The 26917-nt window shown below is 41.1% G+C and overlaps 1 protein-coding gene across 4 annotated transcripts in view; it reads left to right on the top strand.

Moving 5' to 3' along the window:
• Positions 1–25484, top strand: part of LOC140069640 (putative N-acetylated-alpha-linked acidic dipeptidase) — a 95875-nt gene extending 70391 nt beyond the window's left edge. For all 4 annotated transcript variants that reach the window (XM_072115563.1, XM_072115562.1, XM_072115564.1 and 1 more), the window contains 6 exons: positions 5699–5799; positions 6647–6737; positions 9869–10121; positions 13714–13795; positions 19422–19514; positions 22958–25484. In XM_072115563.1, coding sequence (XP_071971664.1) covers positions 5699–5799; positions 6647–6737; positions 9869–10121; positions 13714–13795; positions 19422–19514; positions 22958–23174 — 837 coding nt within the window. In that variant the 3' untranslated portion in view covers positions 23175–25484. The remainder of the gene's footprint in view (positions 1–5698; positions 5800–6646; positions 6738–9868; positions 10122–13713; positions 13796–19421; positions 19515–22957) is intronic.
• The last annotated feature ends 1433 nt before the right edge of the window (positions 25485–26917 follow it).

The following is a 26917-nucleotide window of genomic DNA, read 5'->3' as shown; positions in this document are numbered from 1 at the left end:
CCACTGAAAAGAACAACTTGTCACGCAAAAAATAAGCTCACAACCAGCTCCGTCAATAAAAAAATACTATAGTTATGCTGCTATAAAAATGGCAATACTAAAACAAATGCAATTTTTTCTATTCTAGTTTTCCTTCAATAAAATTGGACAAATATAAACAAAACTATATAAATGAGGTATCACCGTAATCGTAGTGATCCGTAGAATAAAGATAATATATTATTGTTATGCTACAGTGAACACCCCCCCAAAAAAAATGCTAAAAATCCAAAACAAGAATTGATGATTTTATTTTCCTCCTCACGTAAAGAGTTAATAAAATTGCTTCAACAAACTAAAAACCCACTAAAATGAAGGTTTTTTTACAGTGCATCTCGTCTCGCAAAAAATAAGCCCTTATTTGTCTAAATTGCTTAAAAAATAAATAAAGATTGTATAGCCTATTCCCAACGAGCGTTGTTATAGAACAGTGCAGCGGGTAGCGACTTGCCAACACGGTTCAGACACAGTGATTGGGGCAAGATGGCGGCTGTTCCTGACAGCCATCCATCCTGCCCCATGGAACAGAAGGGTTACGTCCCACCCACATGATCGCTGCTATTGGCTCATCAATTCAGACCAGCCAATAGCAGCGAATTTACTTATGACGTCAGTAATTCCGATCACCATGTCTGTAGACACGGTGATCGGGGCAGGGTGGCGGCTGTTCCTGACAGCCACCAATTTTGCCTTGCGGTCCAGAGGGGTTTTGTTGCCCCCCTCTGTCCATGTTTGCCGCTATTGGCTGGTCGATTTGGTCCAGCCAAAAGCAGCAATATTCGTCACAATGGGCATCGCTAGGGTGAATAAGAGCAACACTTGGCGATAATTTCCCTACGGAAAACGAAGATATGGTACAAAAGCGCGGGCCGTGCACATTGTACAGATTACGCTGTACAACTCTTACGAGCTGTTCCAATGTGCAGGTCCTGCCGTATCATTTCTCCGTTTTCAAGAGGAAGGTATTAGGAAACTAATATTGGGACAAGAAGGACGGGGCCCCAGTACCTCTGGTTTAGATGTTCCTGTGTTTTGCCAGGACAGCATTTTCCCGGTGAATTCTGCTGCTTCAATAAAGAGTCTGTTTCAAAAGAGGAGTTAGGATGGACACTACACACTACTAAGAGACCTGCGACACCTCCAGAGTGACAAACGTTTAGTTGGTCCCTTGGTATATTCCATCTCCTTATACGCAACATATTCACAAATTACGCCCCAACCTGTTGTGAATTCATTTAGGTAAAATGAATAATTGTAACAACTGTTAGGTCACGTTGCTCCCTATACCCCTCGATTATAGGGGCGCCACATAACGGGCACTGAACTTTCCAGAAATAATTGCAATTTCCATCTTGGACTCCATTGCACATCACCTATATGTTCAAAATGCTCATTTCACCACGTGTATTACCCTACACCACATATTACACCTTGCTATATTCCCCAAGGGGTGTACATTCAACAATTAGGGTCACTTTTCAGGTTTTCCTCTGTTTTGGTACCACTACGGCTCTCCAAATGTATCCTGACACATGTGAAGGATTTCTGTCAAATTTGGCCACTAAAAGACAAAACATCCCTCTTTTCCTCTACTGTGCGCCCATAAAGTATTTTATATGCACATGTGGGGTACTTCTACACTCGGGAGAAATAGTTTTACACCTTTTTTGGGGTTATTTCATTTATTATCCCTTGTGGCTTACAAAAATTAGGGGTAAAGTGACATTTATAGGAAAATTTTCACCTTTTTAATGTTTTATACCACTAGGGTTCTCTAAATGCATGTCAAACATTTCTGTCAAATTTGGCTTATAAAAGGCAAACATCCCCCTTCCCTTTTACTGTGCGCCCATACAACATTTTATATACACATGTGGGGTACTTCTACACTCGAGAGAAATAGGTTTACACATTTTGGGGGTTTATTACATATTTTTATCCCTTGTGGCTATAAAAAATTAGGGGTACAATGACCTTAATAAGAAAATTTTCACCTTTTTCCTATTTAAGTCCTAATTAAATCAAGCAACTTTATGGACAAATACACATATTACACCTTGCTAAATTCTCCAAAGGGTGCACTTTCCAAAATGGTGACACTTGTTGGGGTTCCGCTCTGTTTTGGTACCACTAGGGCTCTCCAAATGCATCCTGACACATGTAAAGGATGATTGTCAAATCTGGCTTCTAAAAGGCCAAAGCCCCTCTTTCCCTTCTGAGCCCTACTGTGTACCCATACAACACTTTATATGCAAAAGTGGTGCAGTTCTGTGCTTAGGAGAAATAGTTTTACACATTTATGGGGGTTGTTTCATATTTTATCCCTTGTGGCTTACAAAAATTTGGGGTAAAAGTGACTTTTTTGAGATAATTTTCACCTTTTTTCCCTTTTGGGGCCTGATTGAATCAAACACCTGTTGGGGCAAATACACAAATTACACCTTGCTACACTCTCCAAGGGGTGTACTTTCCAAAATGGTGTCTCTTGTTGGGGCTTTCCTCTGTTTTGGTACCATTATGGCTCTCCAAATGCATCCTGACACATGAAAACTTTTTCAGCCATATTTACCCTCCAAAATCGAAACAACGCTCTTTCCATTCCAAGTGCCCCCCTGAGCCCGTACAGCAGGGTACAGTGACAAAATGGGTATTGGCATACTCAGGAGTAATTGCCCAAAACATTGTAAAATGCATTTTCCTTTTTAACCCATTGTGAAGGTGCAAATTTTAGTGTTCAATGAATCTATAGTAAGATAAAATTACATTTCTCTAATTTCACTTTCATTTATCTTTCACCCTCATGAAACACTCATAGGGTTAACAAAATTCCCAAAGGTTGTTTTGAATATTTTGAGGGGTGTAGTTTCTAAAATGGTGTCATTTGTGGGGGTTTTCTGTCATGTAGGCCTTATAAAGTCACTTCTAACTAAATTGACCCTCCAAAAGTAGGTTTTGATGAATTTCGTGAAAATCTGAAAAATTGCACCTAAAGTTATAAGCCTCCTAACATCCTAAAAAAAGGAAAAGATGTTTGAAAAATGATGCCAAGTTAAAGCAGACATATGGAAAATGTTAGTTATCAAGTTATTTTAGTGATATGACCAACTTTCCAAAAAGTAGAAAATTTTGAATTTGGAAAACATTGTTTTTTCAAAATTTTTGCCAAATTTCCATTTATTTCATAAATAAATACTAAACATATTGATTAAATTTCTCAACCAACATGAAGTACAATGTGTCACGAAAAAACAATCTCAAAATCAACTGGATATGTTAAAGTGTTCCAAAGTTATAACCACTTAAATAGACACATGTCAGATTTAAAAAAATGGGCCGTGTCAGGAAGGTGAAAAGTGGCTTCAGCGTTAAGGGGTTAAGATTATTGGAAATATGGGTTCCATTTTATTACTTTTATAATCTATTTAACTAATTATTTACTTATGTGTATTGGTTGTTTTACTTTGTCTTATTGTATATGTGTTCCTTTTTTATGTGAGTTTTTATATATGTGCTGTCTTGTCAATTTTATATATTGCTGAGGTGACACTTTAAATGCCCTTCTGGGATAATAAAGTATTATTATTATTATTATTATTATTATTACTATCACGTCACATGCCGGCTACGGGTGCATGGCTAAGCCCTCTCCATACAAAGTGGGCATTTGCTGCATAATGCAGCAAACAGCCACCGGTAACACCCGCAGTCTGTGCTGGCACCGATTGCAAGTGTTAACCCTGTAATTGCCTCAAGCATGGCCGCGTTGGCGACGCCATCTTGGATTTGATTGCAGCCTCCTGTGAGGACATTTGTTATAGAATTTGCACATTGTAATGAATAATGTGGGGAGCTGGGGAGTAAAAAATCGAAATGCAAAAATGAAAAAGAGCCTCAGTGTTAAGGGGTAAAATTGATCCAATAAAGATATGGATTTTTATTATAAAACTGAATGGGAAACAGTGACAAAATATCTGTCATTAGATTTAATGTTAAACACCTGATGACAGGTTCCCTTTAATGCCAATATTCCAATAATTGGCTGTAGACTATTTAGCTGCTCTTCCTAGGAAATGGACTGAATTGGTATAAAGCAACATCCGTGTAATCTAGTAAAGACCTCTGGAGCAGAGCTGGATGGGTCCCCCAGGAGCGATGATTCTAAAGGGCACATCATCCACCTATACATATTTAAACCTGTGCATTTTGATTTTGGATGTATTATTAATAACATCTAATAATCTATAAAACTTGTACATCATCCCATGTGTTAGATCCCATGATATTTAGATAAACCTAAGTATTATAGTGTGGTCATTTTGGAGCCAGTCCAAGTATTCTAATTTACAGAGGTCACCCCCTTCCCTCTCTGGTCAGTTTATTTGGCTATTAGTACCAGTGTATGCAACTTTTTGCTGCCAGTATACTACACTATTACCGTAATAACAAATTCACACTCGGGTCTTTCTTTACCCTAGTGGTCCGACAATTACCGGTACCACTCATTCATTCATTGGTAAAGAGCTTCTTCATTCTGTTTGAGTCAGTGGTTGAGTCTGTCTGTCTGTCTGAGGTCGGTAGCTGCCCGGTCGGCCCCATGTTCCTTATAATGGAAATATAAGCCTGCAATAAAATATAGATGATAGATCCTAGGACATGACTAGTGTTACATTACATGATTAGTGTAGTAAAATTTTAACAAAAGCATTTAGAAGAATAAGTAGATTGTGGCTGATTTATCTCTGACATTTCTCATATCAGTCTCTGGAAAAACAAATATTGTCATTTCATTATCATGCGCGTTCTATAGGGGAAGCAGCTGCCAGTCACATATCTGTCAATGGTCTTCATCTGGTGTGACGTTAACAGTGAACTTTAAAATTCCATTAATTTGTCTGAATTTTGGAAGTGTCTTCAAGAAATGTTGGGGTTAAACTGTCATATATCACCAAAGATGTTACAATTAACCCCTTTAAATGAGGTCATACTACATTGACTGTGCTGAAAAGACAGTAAAATGAAGTTGTCACTCCACTACCACCACTGACCACCAGGTACAGAACAACTTCCCCTGGAATTTGCTGTCCTGCTTGCATCACATCTCCACACTGTGCCCCTAAAGATACCACAGTAACAGAACTTACAGTATGAGGCCTTTGCGATTAAAACTGTGTCCTAATTTCCAAAACTGTCTTTATTGTTGTACTTTTATGTCCTAATTTATAAACAGCACTCGCTCATTTTTGTACACCAATGGCCCCCTAATTTATGTACAAGCCTGATACATTGCAGTCATATGCAGCTCCAGCATCTATTCTTTAGCATGGCGTAAAGCAGTACTCCTGCCTCATTAATTAATATATAACACAACCCTCCCATTAATATGTATCACAGCAACCCCTAATTAACTAAAGTAGCATAGCAGTGCCCCCTCAGGAGCCCAGAAGCTTCTCTGTCTGCAAATCTTCTTAAATACACACATCCAATTGATTAGATTCCCTCTCATGGACCTTCAATCTGCCGGCTAGCGGACGTAGACCGCTCCATCTTAGGGTCAAGTCACAACCCAAGACACCAACGTTTTTAAAAGTAGATTGTCAGAAAATATTTACGACAAAAAACATAAACAAAACTGATCCTAATACATAATATATGTGCATAGGTAGAAAACCCTAATCCAGAGGAGGTACGAGCAGGACGCAAATCTGTGTATGACACGTGGGTGAAGAATCAGCCATCATCACAAGATCCAAGCCTTCCACGGTATGTTAGTAACATGAACTTTAGAAACATACACAAGTCATTTGAGTGCCAACATTTGTGCATATTTAGTCCCAAACTTCAGTGGCCAAAGCAGCAGACCTAAGACTCTAAATGTCAGTAAAAAGTGATCAGAAATAAAAATAAGTAACTTTCAATTGCTACTAACTATACATAAAGCTATAGTAACAGTGACTACTATTACTGTGTAATATATCCTAACAAAGCGAAGTGCTCCTTTCTCCTCTTATTTTGTCTCTTATCATCCTCCCTCCTTTCCTCCTGATCTGCTTTTTACTCTGAAATCTCTGCTGAAATCCATCCTGCTAGGAAGACATACAGAAGTTCAACAAGATGTCACATTACACATTAAGCTCTATGTATAGCGTAAGGAAGCTCTTACCTGTCACCAGGCTTTCTGATCATCGGAAGTCAAACTGCTGTGGCTCCTACTCTTCCTAAGAATAAAGTTGTAGTTCTGCAAACCATTGACAGTATCATCTTTGTATAGTATTGCTCAAAAAGGGCATCGACCACCAGGATAAAACACTGTATGTAAATTAGCCTGAAGGGCTCCAGGCTCCATTAACACATACGGAGCCTGGAGCCCCCTAATTTGCATACAGTCCTTCATCCTGGTAATAGATGCCCTTTAAAAATTCCAAGGGAATCTTCAATCATTTTCTGTGTAAACCCCTTCAAACTTCAGGGTTTGCTCTAATTGACCTGTGTGACCTGTGTGCCCTATCTTGACATCAGCATTTAGGTACTGCTCTAATGCTGTCCATAGTAGTACAATAGTTTACATTTCACATTATTATCATTTCACTTTTTATTTGATGTTTTACAGTGTTGGGGAGTTGGGATCTGGAAGCGACTACTCATCTTTCCTGCAAATTCTGGGAGTATCTGCGGCAGATGTGAGATACAACTATGACCAGGTAATCAACCAAGACAGAATGCTACAATGTTTTATACAAATTGTCGACATTAAAAATACATAGAATTGATCAAGTAAAGATATTGCCAAAAAAAATTAATTTACATCATGTAAAAATTCAGGTCAATGAAACAGGCTTGGCAGGTACAGTACAGTCACAAATAGGGAATAGGGTTGACAGTTATAGTAACAATAGGTGACAGTCTTAAAGGGCACCTACCACCACGATTGGTGGTAGGTGTATGAATGGGACGTGAGGATGGCTCTTTTTAGGCTAATCCTCTTGTCCCGGCTATCCTTTAGTAAACTTTAATGCTGGTATATACAAAAATTTTTAAGCGCCTACTGGGGCGTGGAGTAGCCGGACATGAGGCTACAAGTCGCGGCTACTCCACGCCCCAGTAGCCTCGTTCCTCCGCCTACCATGTAATCTTTGGCGTGCAGCTCCTCGCAGCTGTGCGCCCTCGTCCGTATACCCTGCGTTCTGCACATGCGCAGAACGCATGCCTCCGGGTGCGCAGCCGTGGCTCCGGGGTCGGAGCTACTGAACATGCGCAGAACGCCGCAGATGCTGGGGGACTCGGTTCCTCAGCTCCTCGTAGCTGCGCACCGAAGATTACATGGTAGGCGGAGGAACGTGGCTACTGGGGCGTGGAGTAGCCGCGACTAGTAGCCTCATGTCCGGCTACTCCACACCCCAGTAGCCGCTTAAAAAAATTTGCATATACCAGCATTAAAGTTTACTAAAGGATAGCCGGGACATGAGGATTAGCCTCTCTACTATCCTCACGTCCCATTCATCCAACTTCCACCCGTTCTACCTTTATAGGTAGAATAGTGGTGGTAGGTTCCCTTTAACAATTACAAAGTTTCTGAAAGGGAACTTGCCATAAGTATTTCACATTTTGACTTAATGACAGGTTCCCAAAGCCTTTTTAAAGGAAACCCGTCACCAGATTTTTTTCTAATACACCTAATAACAGGTTCCCATAGCACTATAATAATTTGTGCCCACACTGTTTTTAGCTAGAAAATTGCCATATCTATACCCATAAAATGAACTTTATAAGCCTACCTGCCACCCTGCCTTCAGGAGCAACAAGTCTGAAGGGTGTGTTCAGATACAGGGAGTGTATCTTTCACCTTATTCATGAGGTAAGAGATACAGTATGAGACATATATCTTTATTTTTGCTTGTTTCTTTCTTTTTTTGAAACTTTTTGTGTTTTTGCAACTTTTCACTGGAACTTTTGCTGTCGTTACTGAAAGTACAACTTTGTCTGCACCTTGTGGTGTATGCCTTATGTATCTTTATTTTTCAGATGTTCCGTGTGACTTTATCACTTTTTTTTGCTTATATTTTGCAAATCTGCACCTAGTCCAGAGCAGGTGCAGAGGAAGGATTTTTTTTTTTTTTGGACCCTGTTTAAACATGTAAATTGGAATTAGCTGACATGCTTTAAGGCTGCATTCACATGTGGCATTTACATTACGTTTTTAAACGCATTGCAGAAACTCATGCGTTTTACATGTTACCATTTGATTAGAAAGGTTTTTTTTCTTCATTGCTGGAAGTGTAAGCAGCTGTGAAAATGTTAAAACAGCTGCTTACACTTCCTACAATGAAGAGAAATGCTTTCAAACCAACCAAGCACATGGTAACATCTAAAAAACATGCGTTTCTGCAATGCTTTGAAAATCGCATCCCAAACGCCACTAAATTTACAGTAGTGTCCACTCCTATACATAACCTTCTCACATGGCTTGTGTCCAGGTTCATTACAGATATTTGCCACAAAAGCATGGTGGCTTAGTAGTTAGCATTACAGCCTTGCAGCGCTGGGGACCTGGGTTCAAGTCCCTGTGTTTGAGTGGGTTTCCTCTCGGTCCTCTGGTTTTCTCCCACACTCCAAAAACATACTGGTAGGTTGATTAGATTGTGAGCCCCATTGGGGACAGGGACCTATTTGGCAAGCTCTGTGCAGCACTACGTAATATGTGTGCGCTATATAATTAAAGGAATTTAATTAATTCAAAACTCTCAACATAAAAGCCATGTATCACAAGAAAAAATACATGATCATACATAAGGCGCAAAAAAGACCTGCCTAAAGTCTCAATTATATACCAAAATAACCTATACAACTATACATGTCCCTCAGTGACTTGCATGAATAGCAAATGCCCTTGCGATTTGCTGCTCCTTCTGACACAGTGCCAGGTAGGCTTTCAAAGTTCATTTTCTAAGGGATAGGACCTATACATTTATTAGGTTAAAACAGTATGGGCACAAGTTAGTATAGTGCTATGGAAACCTATCATTAGGCTTATTAGTGAAATACGGTGACAGGTTCCCTTTAATACTAATTTTATAATTAACATTACTGGTTCCACTCACTTTTAAAAGTTGCTAAAATTACCAGTGTGCTCCCTACCAGCGAACTACATCAAGTAATGGGGGTGTCCAAGTCCCTGTGTCATCATCATTATCTTCACACTGCCCTCACAACTCCCCTTCAGCTGAGCTGAGCCTGTGCTGCAATCTTTGGCAACTTACATCTAAAGTAAGGAGGGAGAAGGGAAGACAAGGGAGAGAGTAGAGCGGAGATGAGATAATGATGGCTATGATGATGAGACTTGCAGCCTTGCACAGACACCCCCATGATTCAATGCAGTGAGAGAGGTAATCTACATGTAAAAGTGAGTGTAACCAGAATAGTTTAAAATAAAAGCAGATTGGGAATTAGCATTTAAAAGGTCATGGGAACTTGTCACTAGGTTTAAAAGGGAAATCCTGATGACAGGTTCTCTTAATAAAGATTGACCACTACACTTACTAGTGACAATGCCACCGGCTCTCATGGAGTGTACATAGCATGTTGGTTACATAGGACAAAATGCTATAAATATATACAGACTACAAGAGTAACTCACATGAAGCAAGCTTGATAGGACGACATAACACCCCTTGGGCACAGTATTTGTGGTTGTCAGAAAGTCATAAAATCCTTACATCATTTTTGATGCCTTTTTTTATTGGAGATATTCATGGGTGATCACCAAAGCAGTAATGATAGTCATCACCATGTCCAGTTTATTTATATCTAATGGTAGTAATATTTCTCTTCACAGAAGTATTCTTTATCATCATATCCCATGTATCATTCCGTTTATGAAACCGTGGATCTAGTTTCTCGTCTTATGGACCGAGGATTCTACTACCATCAGGCTGTAGCACGGATCTGGGGTGAAATGGCCCTACGCTTAGCTGATGATGTTATCTTGAATTTTGACTGTGTACAATATGCTGAGACATTGCAGAGAATTGTCGATGAAGTGCAAAGCTCCTATGGTCCTAAGTTACTGCAAAATAACATTACTCTAAGTAAGGATCTTACTGACTGCCCTATATTAGTCCTAAAATCTGTCAGGGGAACTGATATTATTCTTATTTTTCCCTATTGTGTAAGGGATAGATATTCCTATTTAGTAACATGCTTCCTTAAAGGAAATCTACCCTGGGGAATCTACTGTCTTCGGCTACATGCACACTGCCGTGAGCCCGCCGCACCGTAGCACGGCGGGCACACGGCAGCGCGGGGAGAGGAGGATGAGGTGAGCGCCGCTCAGCCCCGCCCCTCTCCATAGGAAGTTATGACGCACAGCGCCGTAATACGGGAAAAGATAGGACATGTCCTATCTTTTCCCGGGCTGCGGAGCGGTACGGTGCCGCACGTGTGCTGCACCGTACCGCTCCCGTACAGGGCCGTGAGCCCCTAGAAGTGTATGGGGAGGTGCCTAAGGCTACATTCACACACATGTATGGGGGACGTATATACGGCCGACGTATGTACGGCCGATATACGTCCCCCATACACTTCTATGGGCTCACGGCCCTGTACAAGAGCGGTACGGTCCTATCTTTTCCCGTGATATGGCGCCGTGCACTGTATCTTCCTATGGAGAGGGTAAGCGGCGGGCATACATCGTGTGAATGTAGCCTAAGAGATGGTAGATTCCCTGTCTGGGCCGAAGCTGCTTCCCGTTTTTCACTAATCTAGGGATGCAGTTGCTGCAGAAATAAAATTTAATTAGGCAATATGCAAATTAATTTCTCAGGCCACTGGGTGCATGGAGTAGCCTGAGACAGCTCCAGCAGGCAAAGGCTACTGCACGCCCCCAGTAGCCACTACCGACCAGCCTCTACCCGCCTGTCTCCGGGCAAACGCTACTTCACGCCCCCAGTAGCCTTAGAAATTAATTTGCATATCGCCTAATTAAATTTTATTTCTGCAGCAACTGTATCCCTAGATTAGTGAAAAAACGGGAAGCAGCTGCTTCCCAGACGGGGAATCTACCATGGGGAATCTCTCAGAAAGTAGATTCCACGTGGTAGATTTCCTTTAACTTTTACAAACTGCCTCTAAAATCTCTCCTTGGGAACGTTCTTACTAAGCATTACCTTAGAGAGTCAGATTACATGGAATCCTACAATAATTTTAATTTACATCCCATATCCTTTTTTCCAGCTCACTATTCTATTTTTTTTTACTATATATATAGCTGATGGGAACCAGCAAGAGAACAGAAGGGCAGGGATTAAGTGACCAACACATAAAGCCTCAGGAAGGGTATAGGCTAGTGGCATGCATTATGTATAGTAGAACTTATAGCTACTGACCATGGACTCTCCTTAGTAACACTCATTTATAACATTGCTAAGGAAAACTTTAGATGCTCTTTTTAATCCAAGTAAATAAAATTGTATTATGGAGTTTACTACAACAATATTATACATACACCTCTCCTGACATGTTCTAGTGAATATACTACTTTTCCCAACTAAATGATCATTTTATAGCACTTTTTCTCAGAACTCTGTATTTTTGCAGTTCTACTTATATCCCTTTTAGAAATTAGTTGACAACTGGTTTTTAACATTCTGATTTTTAACAGGATATGTTCTCCGTAGCCTGACAGTGTAGGCACACAAGGTCAAACTACATAGAAACACAGCCCAATAATAAAGAACAGTGGTACCACCCAACTGCAAATGTATTCATACTTTTCTAAGAAAAACATGGGGACATTGTTAATTTCTGAAAGTCTAAAAAAAGAGTAATCCCTCTTTAAGGGATTGACCACTTTACCCTAATGTTTTTGTAATGTGTGTGTAAGTGTGGGGGCAGGATATTAGGTAATTTACCAATATACATCTATTAATAGTTCTGCATCTGTTTCTTGATATGTAAAGTGAAGTCTCCTGTCTTTTACCTCATCAGCCAGACATTCCTGACCATAAAATGGCCGCAGATTTAGGGTCATGTGATCCTTAACTGCTGATTGTTGATGGGCAGAGATCACATGACCCTCCATCTGCGGCTATTTTATGGACAGGAATGTCTGGCTGATGAGGTAAAAGACAGGAGGCCTCACTTTACATATCAGGAAACCAAAGCAGAGCAGAACTATTAATAGATGTGTATTGATAAATTACCGAATATCCTGCCCCCCACACTTACACACATTGCAACAAACATGATGTAAAATGGCCAACCCCTTTAAGGTTTCATAGAAAATGCAAGTATTTCTTCAAACCAAAAATGCAAGTATTCTTTTTCAAAATTAGTATTATAAAAAGGTATTATACAGACAAGCTTCGGGGAGTTCTAATAGTCTTTGCTATGATACCTGAAAAATGATGTGATCTCTATGGAGATGACATAGTCACATGCCTATGTGGTCATTAAATTGTAGTTGTCCCACATCACCATATCATAATAGCAGGGGTGTAACTAGGTAACTAGCAGACTTCTGAATGAGGCCCCCTGCACACTTAAATGTACATATTACACTCACATATTCACACACACACACACACTGTTATATACCTATATACATAAACATACAGTTCTTCACAAATACAAACACATTTATACACTCTTACATAGGCACACATATAGAGCATATACACATCATATATACACGCTCACACAGTAGAGCATACTGTATATACACATATGCAGCATAAACGCACTATACACCATATATTCATACAGCGTACGCACATAACAGATACATACACAGCATATATACATCACAATGTATATACACAATGGGGGTCATTTACTAAGGGCCCGATTCGCGTTTTCCCGACGTGTTACTCGAATATTTCCGATTTGCGCCGATTGTACCTGAATTGCCCCGGGATTTTGGCGCACGCGATCGGATTGTGGCGCATCGGCGCTGGCATGCACGCGACGGAAATCGGGGGGGCGTGGCCGAACGAAAACCCGACGGATTCGGAAAAACCGCCGCATTTAAGAAAAAAAATGTGTTGCGAAAATTACACTTACCTTCACCAGGTATAGGCCGGTGAATTTCAGGGCATTCCAGTGCGCCTCCGGGGAACTTCAGCGCAGCAGCGCCACCTGGTGGACGGCGGAGGAAATACCTTTGTGAATCCCGGCCAGACCCGAATCCACCGCAGAGAACGCGCCGCTGGATCGCGAACGGACCGGGTAAGTAAATCTGCCCCAATGTTCAGCATAATATGTATATAATGCTGCATATCATCAATTATTCAGTGTCATATCAGATGACGGGGGCCCCTGACACTGCAGACCCCATAGGGGCTGTTATGGCTGCTACCACTGTAGTTACACCCCTGCATAATAGTATTGATAATGACTTGTTTAGAAATGATAGCAGAGGAACAGCACATTGTGTGTCATATGTTATTGCAGATTTATTAGAATGGAAATCTAGGTTATATATAAATATATTATAGTCTTACAAAATATCTACAAACCCAGAAAACAAATGATCACATGCTGTACTTTTATAGCCTTGCAGTTGACTATGACTGTATCATACATGTAAATGTAACAAGCAAAAAATTTGGAAACTATTTGAATCTTTGTGATACAGCATGTGACTCACAATGTAACCCGAAATGATAAATTTACCACTTCCAGATTCGGTGAAGGAGGCGGTTGGTGAATTTCTTGAAGCAGCAAAGAATTTGCAATCACGGGTAGAGAAGGTAAACAGAGAAAAGTAAGTGGACTTCAAAGCATAACCTAACATTTCAATGGCTTGTCATAAGGATTGCTATGTGTGTCCACCATTTAGAATCCTCCAATTTTATGTACCGTATTTTCCGGACTATAAGGCGCACTTAAAAGCCTTGGATTTCCTTGGAAATCCAAAGTGCGCCTTATAGTCCGGTGCGCCCTATATGAGGCAGCAGACCCTACTTACATAGGTCCCCGCTACCGGAGACAGCAGACAACAACTTCTGCCGCGTGGTCTGCAGTTCCCGCTGGAGATCTGCTGTCTCCGGTAGCGGGGACCTATGTAAGTATTCTATTCTCCACCTCCCCCTCACCTTCCCCGCTCACCTTCCCCGCGTTCCGCGTCTCTTCTCGGCGTCGCGTTGCGTCCCGTCGGGTCTCCGCTCCGCCCCCGGACCTCCGCCACGCCCCCGGACCCTGCGCCTTATAGTCCGATGCGCCTTATATATGGAATTATTACATATAAAAGGCGCATCGGACTGTTGCGCCTTATACTCCGGTGCGCCTAATGGCCCGGAAAATACGGTATTTGGTATTTTTTCAGCACTTTCCCCGAAATTAGGGAGGAGGTAATAGGTTTTGGAGCATAGCTGGTATGAGTTCCCCCATAGAGAAAATTGGAGACCCTGCTCCATAGCTCTTTTTTCACTCTCTCAAAAGAAGCATATAAATATAATAGAGAAGTACTGACCAGTATTGATATGAATAATAGGAAGTATAAAGATACAAAACTTACTATTATCTGCAGCAGCCTCAATTTGTCTGTATGAGGTAAGACTCCTTCTTCGGAAGACATTTTGCAGTGGTGGTGGTTATCTTAGAAGTTCATGCCATACACTAGACTATAGATGAACGTCGGACACCTCTACAGCACAGCAAACTACTGTTCCAGCAACTTCCCAGAATGCAGCTCATTTTTTATTCCTTCTACTTCACCTTCCCTTCATTGTACAACTTCTGGTGCTCAAATTAGCTGCTCAGGTTTCCTACCCCTTTATATTTAATACTCATCTGCAAAACAGACCCTTTAAGATGATACAGGCAGTCCCTGAATTACGTACAAGATAGGTTCCATAGGTTTGTTCTTAAGTTGAATTTGCATGTAAGTCAAAACTGTATATTTTATAATTGTAGTTCCAGTGAAAAATACATTTTGTCCCGGTGACAATTGGAGTTTAAAATTTCTTGCCATAATGAGACCAAGGATTATCAATAAAGCTTCATTACAGACGCCTTACAGCTGATCATTGCATTGCCGTAGGGTGGCACGGTGGCTGAGTAGCACTTCTGCCATGCAGCACTGGGGTCCTGGGTTCAAATCCCACCCAAGTCAACATCTGCAAAGAGTTTGTATGTTCTCTCCATGTTTGTGGGGGTTTCCTCCGGGTACTCCAGTTTCCTCCCACACTCCAAAACATACTGTTAGGTTGTTTAGATTGTGAGCCCCATGGGGACAGGGAACAATTTGACATGCTTTGTGCAGCGCTGTGTGCTCTATATAAATAAAGAATTATTATTGCAGTCTAAGACTATAGTAAAGCATCCAGAGAGCTTCACAAGAGGTCACAGGGGGCAGAGGGGTCAGTCTTTAACTATGGGTCGTCTGTAAGTCGGGTGTCCTTAAGTAGGGGACCACCTGTATAAAGTATAGATCCTTCCCCAAGCATTTGAATCTGCTGATAGAATGTTGTAGAGAAATACAGTGTTATTTCCAATGTAGACAAAGAGGCTAATAGTCCAGGCAGGAAGAGCAGTGTTCAATGTGATTATGACCTGTCCCAACTGGAACATTAGCATATGGATTAAACTGGGAATATCTTGGAATTATTGGCATAATTGATAGAAATAATAATAGTAGTTTGGGAATCTGTCTATTTCTCTACAACCTGCTGCGGGATTACAAGGTTTGGTAGAGGTGGTGGATGCCCTTTAACTCTAAAACAAAAATCACTACAAATGTTTTACAGATTGTATAAAACTAATCCTGTAGTAATTTAGATATACTGTAATTTTTTATGATGCAATTCCCTTAGACACATCCTTTATTTCCTCCACACTTGTTCTCCAACTAATAAGGTGTCAAAGGATAAACTAGGAGGCGAGCAGATAAGAAGATTCCCAAAGGAGTAGCCTATAAAATCCATAATCCGCTTTACTCCTGGCTTATGATAACAATGCAGGGACTGAGAGATATCCGCGGACTTTCTTACACAAGGGAACATTCCTTAAGAAATGTCAAGGCCGTTATTGCATGTTACATTATTCCCAATTCCTTACTCCAGAGGGCAATTTCCTTTTCAGAAAACATTTTGCAAGCAAAATTAGCATAACCTTTCTTGTCAGGGAGGGTTTGTGCTTCTTGACAGCCGATGTCCTCATTGTAAACGCATGTTTAATTGTACTTTGGCATCATCTGAATAGGGAGATGTGGAAATATCTTGGGTTTTAGTAAAAATACAGTAAAATGGGTCAAAATGTAACACATTTATATAATAGTATTACATAAATATCTGCAGTAGGTAGCGCATCTCAGGGGATACACTCACTGTCATACTTGATAAATGGAGTAGGCATACTGTACACAAAATGGGAACATGAAATATGGCGTTGTTCTAGTATATAGAAGCACCCTCAGCTGTAGTAATATTCACATTAGCTGAGCCTTAAAGGGAACCTGTCCCCAGGAATGTCATTTTCAGCTGGTGACGGGTTCCACTAGCAATATCATCTATCATCAGCTATGGCAACCCAGAATCCTCTATCTTTCTCGTTTGTGCACCCGGGGCCACGCTATTTTCTATGGAGAGGGGAGGGGTGACGAGCGCTGCCAAACGTCAGTGTGAATGCAGTCTTTAAAGCAAAATACTGCTTTAGTAATCTCTTGGATTACGAACCAGACCCAATGTCCGTGTGTTCACAAAAAAAAATATATACCGAGAGAACGTATTACCTGGAAGAAATTTGAAAGCTCCTGAGGTTGAAGCCTTGGATCGGTATAGGTTCCAATATGCTAAGCTGATTTTAAAATTGTCAGCATTCTGAATAATTTCAGTACTTTATAAAAATGTTATTTCACATTACCTGGCTCCCTCCCAGCAGCATGTGGTGAGTCCTGGGCGGGAAAAGGGCAGCTGCAGCAACTTGTGTGCCTGTGTCTCAGTCTCCTCATGCATTCTTCCTCTACTCCCCACCATTCCCCTCTCGAACCTGTCTACCCAATGCATATTACAGGAACTGGGGAGGGAGAGGTAGCTGCATAAGTGTGTAGGAGAGACGGAGACACAGGCACACACAGGCTGTGGCTGCCCCTTCTCTCTCTCTCCCATGGAACTCTGCATACACTGCTGGCAGGGAGCCTGGTAATGTGAAATAAAATTTTATAAACAATTGAGATTGCTAATGAAGTAATCTTTAAAATCAGTCTAGCATATTCTATTGGAATCATTCACCAGCTAAAAATGACTTTCCTGGTGACAGGTTCACTTTAACACCCATGCCAGAAATAATTAAGGCGTTCCAATAACTTGCACACCGGAATTGAAATGTATGACAGCCTGACAGCCAAAAACCCAAACAGGCAGCATCGAAGGAATGGTACATTTGCCCCAATATTCCCATACAATACATTTTTACATTTCTCTCCAGAATTTAGTCCTAGAAAGATTCTTATTTCCCTCCTATTAATAGGACACAATGGAGGTGCAGAGACTCTAATGCATTAATGACTATCCATAGCCCTGTACTGCTTTGACATATCTGGGTTACTAAGCAAAAGTATCTCACAGACTAATAAAGAGTCATGGAGAATAGCTTTTCATTTACTTCAGATATGTGCATTACAATATCAATGAAAATAAATGAACAATTATAAATTATAAGTGATAGAGGAGGAGGATACAATTATTAAATTGTTATTTTGTTATAGCTAAAAATGTAACATTTTTAGAATTGACTTAATAAAGTTATGAGCTATGGATTTTTATAATTAAAACTTTATTGGAAACATTAAGGAGACATCTGTTTGAACCTGTTATTATGTTTGATGGTGAAAACCCAATGACAGGCTCCCTTTTAGGCATTTTAGACAATTTAACAACTAGTTAGACCAAAGGTGTGGAGCCTTAGCAAAGGGAAAGGTTTTTGAGGAATTAAGCTGTATAAATGCAGAATTTGGGCACATTTCTGGCATATCTGGTGCTAACCAACTAATTGGATCTGCTATGTAGACCGGACAGTCTTAAAAGTTACCAGATTTTTAAATCCAACATCAGACACTTTGATAAATCTTCAGTAGCCTGTCTTCTTCCGAATTCACTTTAAAATAATAACCCTCATCCACAAAGCTCTGCACAATGCTGCATCTCCATATCTCTCTTCTCTCATCTCAGTCTATTGCCCTTCCCGTGTTCTTCGATCTGCCAGTGACATTACATTAATCTCTACCTTAATTCGAACTTCTCATGCACGTCTCCAGGATTTCTCGCGTGTCGCTCCAATTCTCTGGAATGCCCTTCCCAGGACTCTCAGACCAATACCCACCCTACAAAGCTTCAAACGTGCGCTTAAAACCCATCTCTTTAGGCAAGCCTATAACACTCGCTAACTGCATGAAACATCACCTATCCCTTTACTAATCCATCCTATGTCCTATCTCCCATCTGTTAGTTGGCAAACAGCAGATATTTACCAAGCTCCAGGCTTCTCTGCAGTCACTTTCACCTAGGACCCTGTAAATAAGATGGCGGCTGATGGCTGGTTCAAGCAGCAGAATTTTTATTTATTAAATTATTTATTAAATTATTTTATATTGTTCCCTTATAAAGAATGGCTGGCCCACTCTACAACCTCTTGTGTCAACACCCTCATCCTCATAGTCTGTAAGCTCTTGTGTCACCCCTCATCCTAATAGACTGTAACCTCTTGTGTCACCCCTCATCCTCATAGACTGTAAGCTCTTGTGTCACCCCCTCATCCGCATAGACTGTAAGCTCTTGTGTCACCCCTTCATCCTCATAGACTGTAAGCTCTTGTGTCACCCCTTCATCCTCATAGACTGTAAGCTCTTGTGTCACCCCCTCATCCTCATAGACTGTAAGCTCTTGTGTCACCCCCTCATCCTCATAGACTGTAAGCTCTTGTGTCCTCCCTCATCCTCATAGACTGTAAGCTCTTGTGTCACCTCCTCATCCTCATAGACTGTAAGCTCTTGTGTCACCCCCTCATCCTCATAGACTGTAAGCTCTTGTGTCCTCCCTCATCCTCATAGACTGTAAGCTCTTGTGTCACCTCCTCATCCTCATAGACTGTAAGCTCTTGTGAGCAGGGCCCTCACTCCTATTCTTCCATATGACAATGTTATTACTCTGTAATGTAATATTATATTTGTATATGTCCCCTGTGATTTGTAAAGCGCTACGGAATTTGATGGCGCTTTATGAATAACGATTATAATTATTATTAATTGAACTTCAGTTTATTAATGGAAATCATAACAGAAGCGTGCAATGCAGAAAAGCACAGCACATGTAATTTGTAAACTAGGTAATACTTTTGAATTTTCCTGAAATTAAAAGTGTTATAAATTAGACTCCTCGTTTCTTTCTTTTCAGCCCACTAGAGGTAAGAAAGATTAATGATCAACTGATGCAACTTGAAAGATCCTTCATTGATCCTCTTGGAGTAGCTGGTAACTTGCACTACAGGTAAAGTTCACAGTAAAGAACAGCTGCTTTATTGTTTGCAAATTCAAAATGGCCTCCAAGATGGTGGCTAGTCAGCTAATTCTCCAATGGACAAGTGCTATACGATAGAAGACTGCCCAGAATTTTATACAAGCACAAGGTGAAGGGCCATGAAGGGTAAATGAAGCCATCGCCCTATTTATTGAAGCAGCACTATGATGTATCTTAGTTCTATGGTAGGACAGTCAAGACCCGGAGAATGAAGTGGTCTTATGCACTCATTTGGTCTTCAGTGCTTGACAAGAAGGTTGAAGCGAACTTGTCGCCAGGAATGTAATGTTTAGCTGGTCACAAGTTCCAATAGCCTGTGCTATGCTGATTTCAAAAATGCCTTTGTCAGCATTCTGAATCATTTCGTTACATTATAAAAGATTATTTCCCGTGCCAGCAGGGTCTGGTGAGTCCTGAGGACTCCTCTCATTTACACTCAACCAGCTCCTCGCCACTTCCTGTCATGTGCATTGAGCAGACCGGGGAGACAGACGGAGAGAGCATGGAGGAAAGGAAGAGTGCATGAGGAGACACGCAAGCTGCTGCCGCTGTTCCCAGGGTGCCCCCCTCTGGAGATTTACCACACATGATTGGCAAGAAGTCAAGTAATGTGAAATAAAGTTTTATAAAGTAGTAGTATAGAGCTGTAGTAAAACTTGACCACATTGCCACATCCCATCCATTACTATGGACCGCATGGGAAGTAAACTGCCCTTCCCACTACCCCAGACCACCAATGAATATTCTTCTTCTTGAGAATAGGTTTATAAGGATATAGGGTCTAGGTTAAGGATATAGGGTCTAGGTTAAGGATATAGGGTCTAGGTTAAGGATATAGGCTCTAGGTTAAGGATATAGGCTCTAGGTTAAGGATATACCCTAGACAATCAATGACTATTTTACATTCTTATATATGAACCCTAGAATTTAGAGTGTAATTTTTTTTTTCATGACCTTTTCTCATTGATCTAAACTTGGGTAATTCCATGCGTCTTATAAACCACCACAGTATTTGTGCTTTCTTTACACAAAGTAGATGAAGTTTATAGAGTGGGGGATGTAAGCTGGATAAGACAGACAGCGACACTTCTTGTATGTTTTATAATGCGTTCATTTTCATCCTGTTATTACATGGCTTTGCTTCACCTAGGCTTGGCAAACAAGAAACGTCATTAGTATCTACAGCAGTTGTGCGGCACAACAATTTTTTCATTTCGGTTTTAACAGCACCGTGGAGAATAAATGCAGCAGTTTGGAGAAATACATCATTAGTATGTGGCAGTATGCTTGTATCCAATTATTATAGCTGAAGGCAATATCCTGAACAAATACACCGGCATAAAAGGAAACGTTCAGCATCAGAGCCCACACTGTTTATAGAATACTACAATGTATAGTAATATAGGTAATCAGAAGAGACAAATATTTAAGCTAGTATAGGGCTAACTTGCTGATCGCTGGGGGTCTTAGTGATGGGACCTCAAGATGGGGTCTTGGTCACAAGAAAGGGGTCCGTTGTACCCTTGTCTTATTCAGAGATGAAGAGAGTAGCCGGTTTCACAAATGCCGTCTATTCTTGTTATCTCTATGGCGCTTACGGAGATAGCCTAGTGCCATACTCTGCCATTTCTGTCTACGCCATAGAGATGAATAGACCAGCTAGCAAATGTTCAACCAAGAGCTCCCTCCACCTCAGGGTATGACGGGGTTACAACAGACCTGATCCGTGGAGGCCCTTTGACTGAGACCCCTGTGATCAGCAACTTAGCAGCTATCTTGTGGACAGATACAAACTTGTTTAAAGGGGTTCTCCAGTGACAAATGGGGTTTTCAGTCCTACATATTATCGGCCTATCATTAAGGACAATCATTAATATGAGACTGGTAGGATTACAACATTGTGTATCCCTGCTGATAACTCTACACTCTGAATGAAGTCACAAGCAGACAGCCCCATTGTCTGGATTCCGGATCAGTGGATCCTCTGGACCACCGGGGGAGATGGTACTAGCCGACATCTGGGACCGGAGTCTAAGTGGCACCTGGTCTTCCCCAGAGCCCGCCGCAAAGCGGGATGGTCTTGCTGCAGCATGGCACCACCAGGTTGTTCCACAGGTGCAACCAGCCCGCGAAGGCAGCCGAGGTCGAGGTACCTTTGCAGGAGACAGTCTCGTGGTCAGGTTCAGGCAGAGGGTCAGGGCAGGCGGCAGAGATGCAAGGTCAAGTCCAATCAACGGTCAGCAACGGGAGGTCCAGGCAGATAGGAATGGGAACACGGGACACAGGAACGCAGGAATGCTCAGGAATGTCTCAGGGAAGCTTTCTCAATTGCATAAGCACAAAGATCCGTCTGGGAAGGAGGCAGGGAAGTGGTGGATAAGGTGGAGGTGTTCAGCCAACGCACCAATCAGCGGTGTGCTGGCCCTTTAAATTTCCAACAGCCGGTGCGCGACACAAGCCAAGCATGCATGTGGGTGGAAAAAAGGCAGGATAAGCAATTGTCACATTCTACATAATATGGCAGGGTAAGCATTAAAGGGGTTGACCACTTTACCTCATGTTTTTTCAAATATGTGTATAAGTATGTGGGAGTAGTAATTTACCAATATACATCTATTACATGTTCTGCTTCCTTAATATATATAGTGAAGCCTCCTGTCTTTTCCCTCATCAGCCAGAGATTCCTGTCCATAACATGGTCACAGATGGAGGGTCATGTGATCTCTACCTGTCCATGAACAATCGCCCTGCCAGAACCTTATGGTAATCTTATAGTCATGAATACTATCATAAGTTCCTGGCAGTGCAAATGTTCATTGACAAGTAACATCACATGACCCTCCATCTACGGCCATTTTATGGACAGGAATCTCTGGCTGATGAGGGAAAAGACCTCAGAACTATTAATATATGTATATTGGTAAATTACCGAATATCTTGGTAAAGTGGCCAACCCCTTTAACTCACATCAATCATGTTTCCATTTCTTTAAAGGCCAAAGGCATGAACTCTCGCGCTTTGTTCTCAGCAGCTATTAACGACACAGTTTTAATTATTTTTAATAACAATACTAGGATGTGTCTAGGTCTACATTTATCTGTGATATGTAGCACGGAATGTGTGACTTTCCACATTTCCAGCGTTTCTAGGTGTGACTCCTGTTATATGGGAAGGAAGAATCCGCACTGATCCCTGCAGCGTTCCCACCAAATCCAGCGCATTTATCAACTACAATGACAGTGTTTAGCTTCACTCAGCTAAAATTTAGAATTATATATATTACGAACGCTCACATTGCTTCTCCTGTGCCGGTATACAGAGTGAAGAGTAGTCCATTGTGTAGTAGTTAGAGTTTAACTCTGTGTGTGACACTTCTTTTGTCCGCTGATCAAATATTTTTCTCATTTCCCCAGGCATGTGATTTATGCCCCGAATGAACACAATCAGTACGCCGCCTCCAGTTTTCCAGGCTTGGCTTCTGCAATGTTTGATATTGAAAACGATCCAAACCAGGAAAGACGCTGGCAACAAGTTAAAAAGGAAATTTCGATCATTGCTTACACCATAGCCTCTGCTGCTAGCACCATGCAGGAGCACGGCACTATAGGGGGAGGCAGCACTAAACACTAAAGTGGGACTTCACATCACTGGACTAGTAAAATCTAATGTCTCTTAAGGTCATGTCATGATGAACTGCTGTTTCTGTTCAGGTTTAATGGACTCTTATGTTTTAGCTCCAACAATGAAGTCAATTATATTCCGTCATACCTCAATGATGTTAGATTTCCTCTTTTAGAATCCAAAAACATAAGACTTAAGGCGACTCCAATGATCCTAAAAGGGAACTGTCTTAAATAAGATTTCAAGTAGAAACACAGTGGGACACATGTATCATAGTTTCAGCTAGGGAAATTGTCACATTTTAGCAACTTTTAGCATTTTTGTGCCATTTTTGCGACTTTTAACTCTGTGCTGTTTCAATTACGCCTTGTCTGCACCTTTTGTGCAGTGTGACTTATGTATCATTGGTTTCCAGATGTTCCATGCAATATTTTGCGCCATTTTTGGCGCACTTCTGCACCTGGTCCAGGGCAGGTGCATAGGAAGTTTCTTTTTTCCATGGACCCGATTTTAAAATGTAAATTGGAATTATTTCACATGCTTTAACTGTTTAACATTTTGCACAGTAACCTCTTTTGTCAAAATTCTTACATTTTTTTTTATTGGTTACTTCGAAGGGTGAGGTCACACGTAGCGGTTTAATTGCGTTTTTAATGCATTTTGAAACTAATAACAACATCCGAGGAGAGGTGATTTGCCTTATTTCATTACTGTTAACATTTGCATTTACAAAACACAATATAAACGCCATGTTAACACATGTGTTAACATCACCTTTACTAAGCGTTTTGTACATTCAAATGTTAACAGTAATGTAATTAGCAAAATCACCTCTCCTCAGCTGTTGTAATAGGTTTCAAAATGCATTAAAAAAGCAACATGTTAATTCTTAAAATAACAGTAGTGTCCACTTCTGCATATAGCCCCCTCACGTGGCTTGTGTCCATGTGGATTTGAGACATTTGCAACAAAAAGTCTCAAAAAGAAGCCAAAATTTGCGCTTGCCAGGATAGGAAAAACTGAACATGTATCACAAGTAGAAAGACACCACATGTCTCTAAAATTCACCTCAGAGAGACAAAACTAAGATAGATGTGCCCCAGTGTCCTTCCCTTACCCCAAACTTGACTGTACATAACACCATGCACTTCTTTTATCCACCTTGCACTGGATTTGTGCACCACTTTGAAACTCCACTTTGAATTTTAGATTTGCTTTCCTTACTTCCATATCTGGCATGCTATCAATCCCATGATGCACGAGTGCAAGTTCAACAACCCAAAACAAAGCCATATCCGGTAGTTTGTGGTTTATAGTGTTTATCTTTGCCATCTATAATCTTGATGCTATAAGTATACAGTCAGGGAGGCTGATCTGTGTGCTCCTCAGGTATACCTGTGCGACATTAACATGTATTATTATTAGTAGTAGCTGTAATAGGGGTTTCTATTCATATAATTGCTACTCCAATATCCTGGGGAAGATTGTACAATTACATAAGAAGTTCCATGTAGAAATTGCTTATGGCTGGATTGCTGTATATTTTTTCTAATATACTTGAAGCTGTGTGGCTCACAATATACAATTTTGTGTTTCTAGAGCAATATAGAATAGCAGTAATAGTGTTACAATGGGGACATAAGACTTTGAGACTATAATCCAATGAAGGAGTGCAAAGATAATAATATTTTACAGATATGCAAATCAGCCTTCAGGTCCACTGGGGGCGGGTCCAATGTATCAGATCTATCTACAAAGACACGTGACAAAGGCTAACAATCCCCATGGCAGCCAAAGAAGATGATGAGATCTGAGATTTAAAGGGTTTGTCCCAGGTTTTAAAAACATGGCTGCTATTTTTCCAAAGCAGCACAGCAACTAACCATGTTTTCTGCTGGTATTGAAGCTGGTATTGTCAGATGTGGCGCTGGTTGTGGAAGAAAGCTTAGAAACCTTAGACAACCCCTTTAAGCCACTTACCTTTTTGTCTGTAATAACTGGTAGTTCAATAGGGAAGAAGCTGAGAATGACTCCACAACATATATAAGCAACATAACCTTAAAAATAATATATAGACAACATTTATATAGAACAGATGTGATTACTATCTGCAGTATTGCATGGTCTGATGACTACAGGTTATCATCCTCCAGTTGACTACATTTGCTCAACCTGTTGGAGTCCCAGGGGTTAGCTGGGGGAGGAGCAGCTGGTAGGAGGATCAGATGTGGGGGTGGAGCAGCTAGGGGGAGGACCAGTTGGGGAGGAGGAGTCAGTGTGTATGTTGGAGTAAGTTGTATTTGATGTGAAAAAATGAAAACTTGTTTAATAAAACACAACTTGATTATAAAAGAAATTTGATTACTTATCCTATTTAATCACATAGTATCGTGTCCTAACCAGATCATTCGAATTACAAAGGAAATCTACCACCAGGGTAAAAGATTGTAAACCAAGCACATTGACATACTGGTGTGTACCCCCTCTGGCAGGATCTGCTCTTCTTTTAACTTAGATGCCCTTGTTTAAAAAAAAAAAAGGCTTTAAAATTACGCAAATGAGCCATAGCTGTGAATTTAACCTGGAGCTCCTGAGGTTCATTTGCATAATTTTTAAACCCTTCGTTTGGTAAAAACAATGACATAAGAAGCAAAAAGAAGAGTGTTTCCTGCCAGAGGAGGGCACACACTAGCATGTAAGTGTGCTTGGTTTACAAACCTGGAAATAGATTTACCTTAAAGAATAACCCCACCTAATGGGACACATTTACTAAGAACGGTGCAGTCTGTACTATGTGCAGTTTGCTTGTGTATAGCGCAGGGGAATCCAGATACAGGATTTGTGGCGCCCGTTCTTCATGAATCTGGCGCCCCCTGCACTGCTCCAACACTGTTTTTGCTGGACCTTTAACATGGGGCGTACAACACATTTCTGTCAGACCCTGTATTATCAATGTAGCACAATCTCCGCCTGAGCACCGGAACGCCCCCCATTAATGCAGAAATTTTGGTTGCATAATGACTATTGAGCTGGACACTTCTTAAATACATGTGCAAACGGTTTGCACTAGAAAGAAAGTACGAAGTCCATGAGAAAACTGGGGCGCAGCGCTTAGTAAATGTGCCCCAATGTGTTTCTGTCATTGCAGCATCACACGTCACTGTCCCACGACCTTGATTCTGTTTATAAGGAGCTTTCTTGTTACCATTGTGGTTACTCCATTCATCCCAAAGCCAAAGTCATAACCACGTTACAAAAAAATCAGGAATAGAGATGAGCGAACACTAAAATGCTCGGATACTCGTTATTCGAGACGAACTTTTCCCGATGCTCGAGTGCTCGTCTCGAATAACGAACCCCATTGAAGTCAATGGGAGACTCGAGCATTTTTCAAGGGGACCAAGGCTCTGCACAGGGAAGCTTGGCCAAACACCTGGGAACCTCAGAAAAGGATGGAAACACCACGGAAATGGACAGGAAACAGCAGGGGCAGCATGCATGGATGCCTCTGAGGCTGCCTAATCGCACCATTATGCCAAAATTATGGGCAACAGCATGGCCATGACAGAGTGACAGAATGAAGCTAGATAGCATCTAAAACATCCAATAATTGACCCTGACACTATAGGGGACGGCATGCAGAGGCAGCGGCAGCAGCGGAAGGCTAGAGAGTGGCATGGCGACATACCCTAAATGGACTCAGGCTTCAAACCAATGGGTGGCAGAGAGGAACCAAAGGAGGTGAGCAAGAA

This window comes from Engystomops pustulosus, chromosome 7 (assembly GCF_040894005.1).
Source record: "Engystomops pustulosus chromosome 7, aEngPut4.maternal, whole genome shotgun sequence".
Lineage (NCBI taxonomy): Eukaryota > Metazoa > Chordata > Amphibia > Anura > Leptodactylidae > Engystomops > Engystomops pustulosus.
Note: the sequence above shows the minus strand (reverse complement) of the source record. Positions and strands in the feature narration are given on the sequence as shown.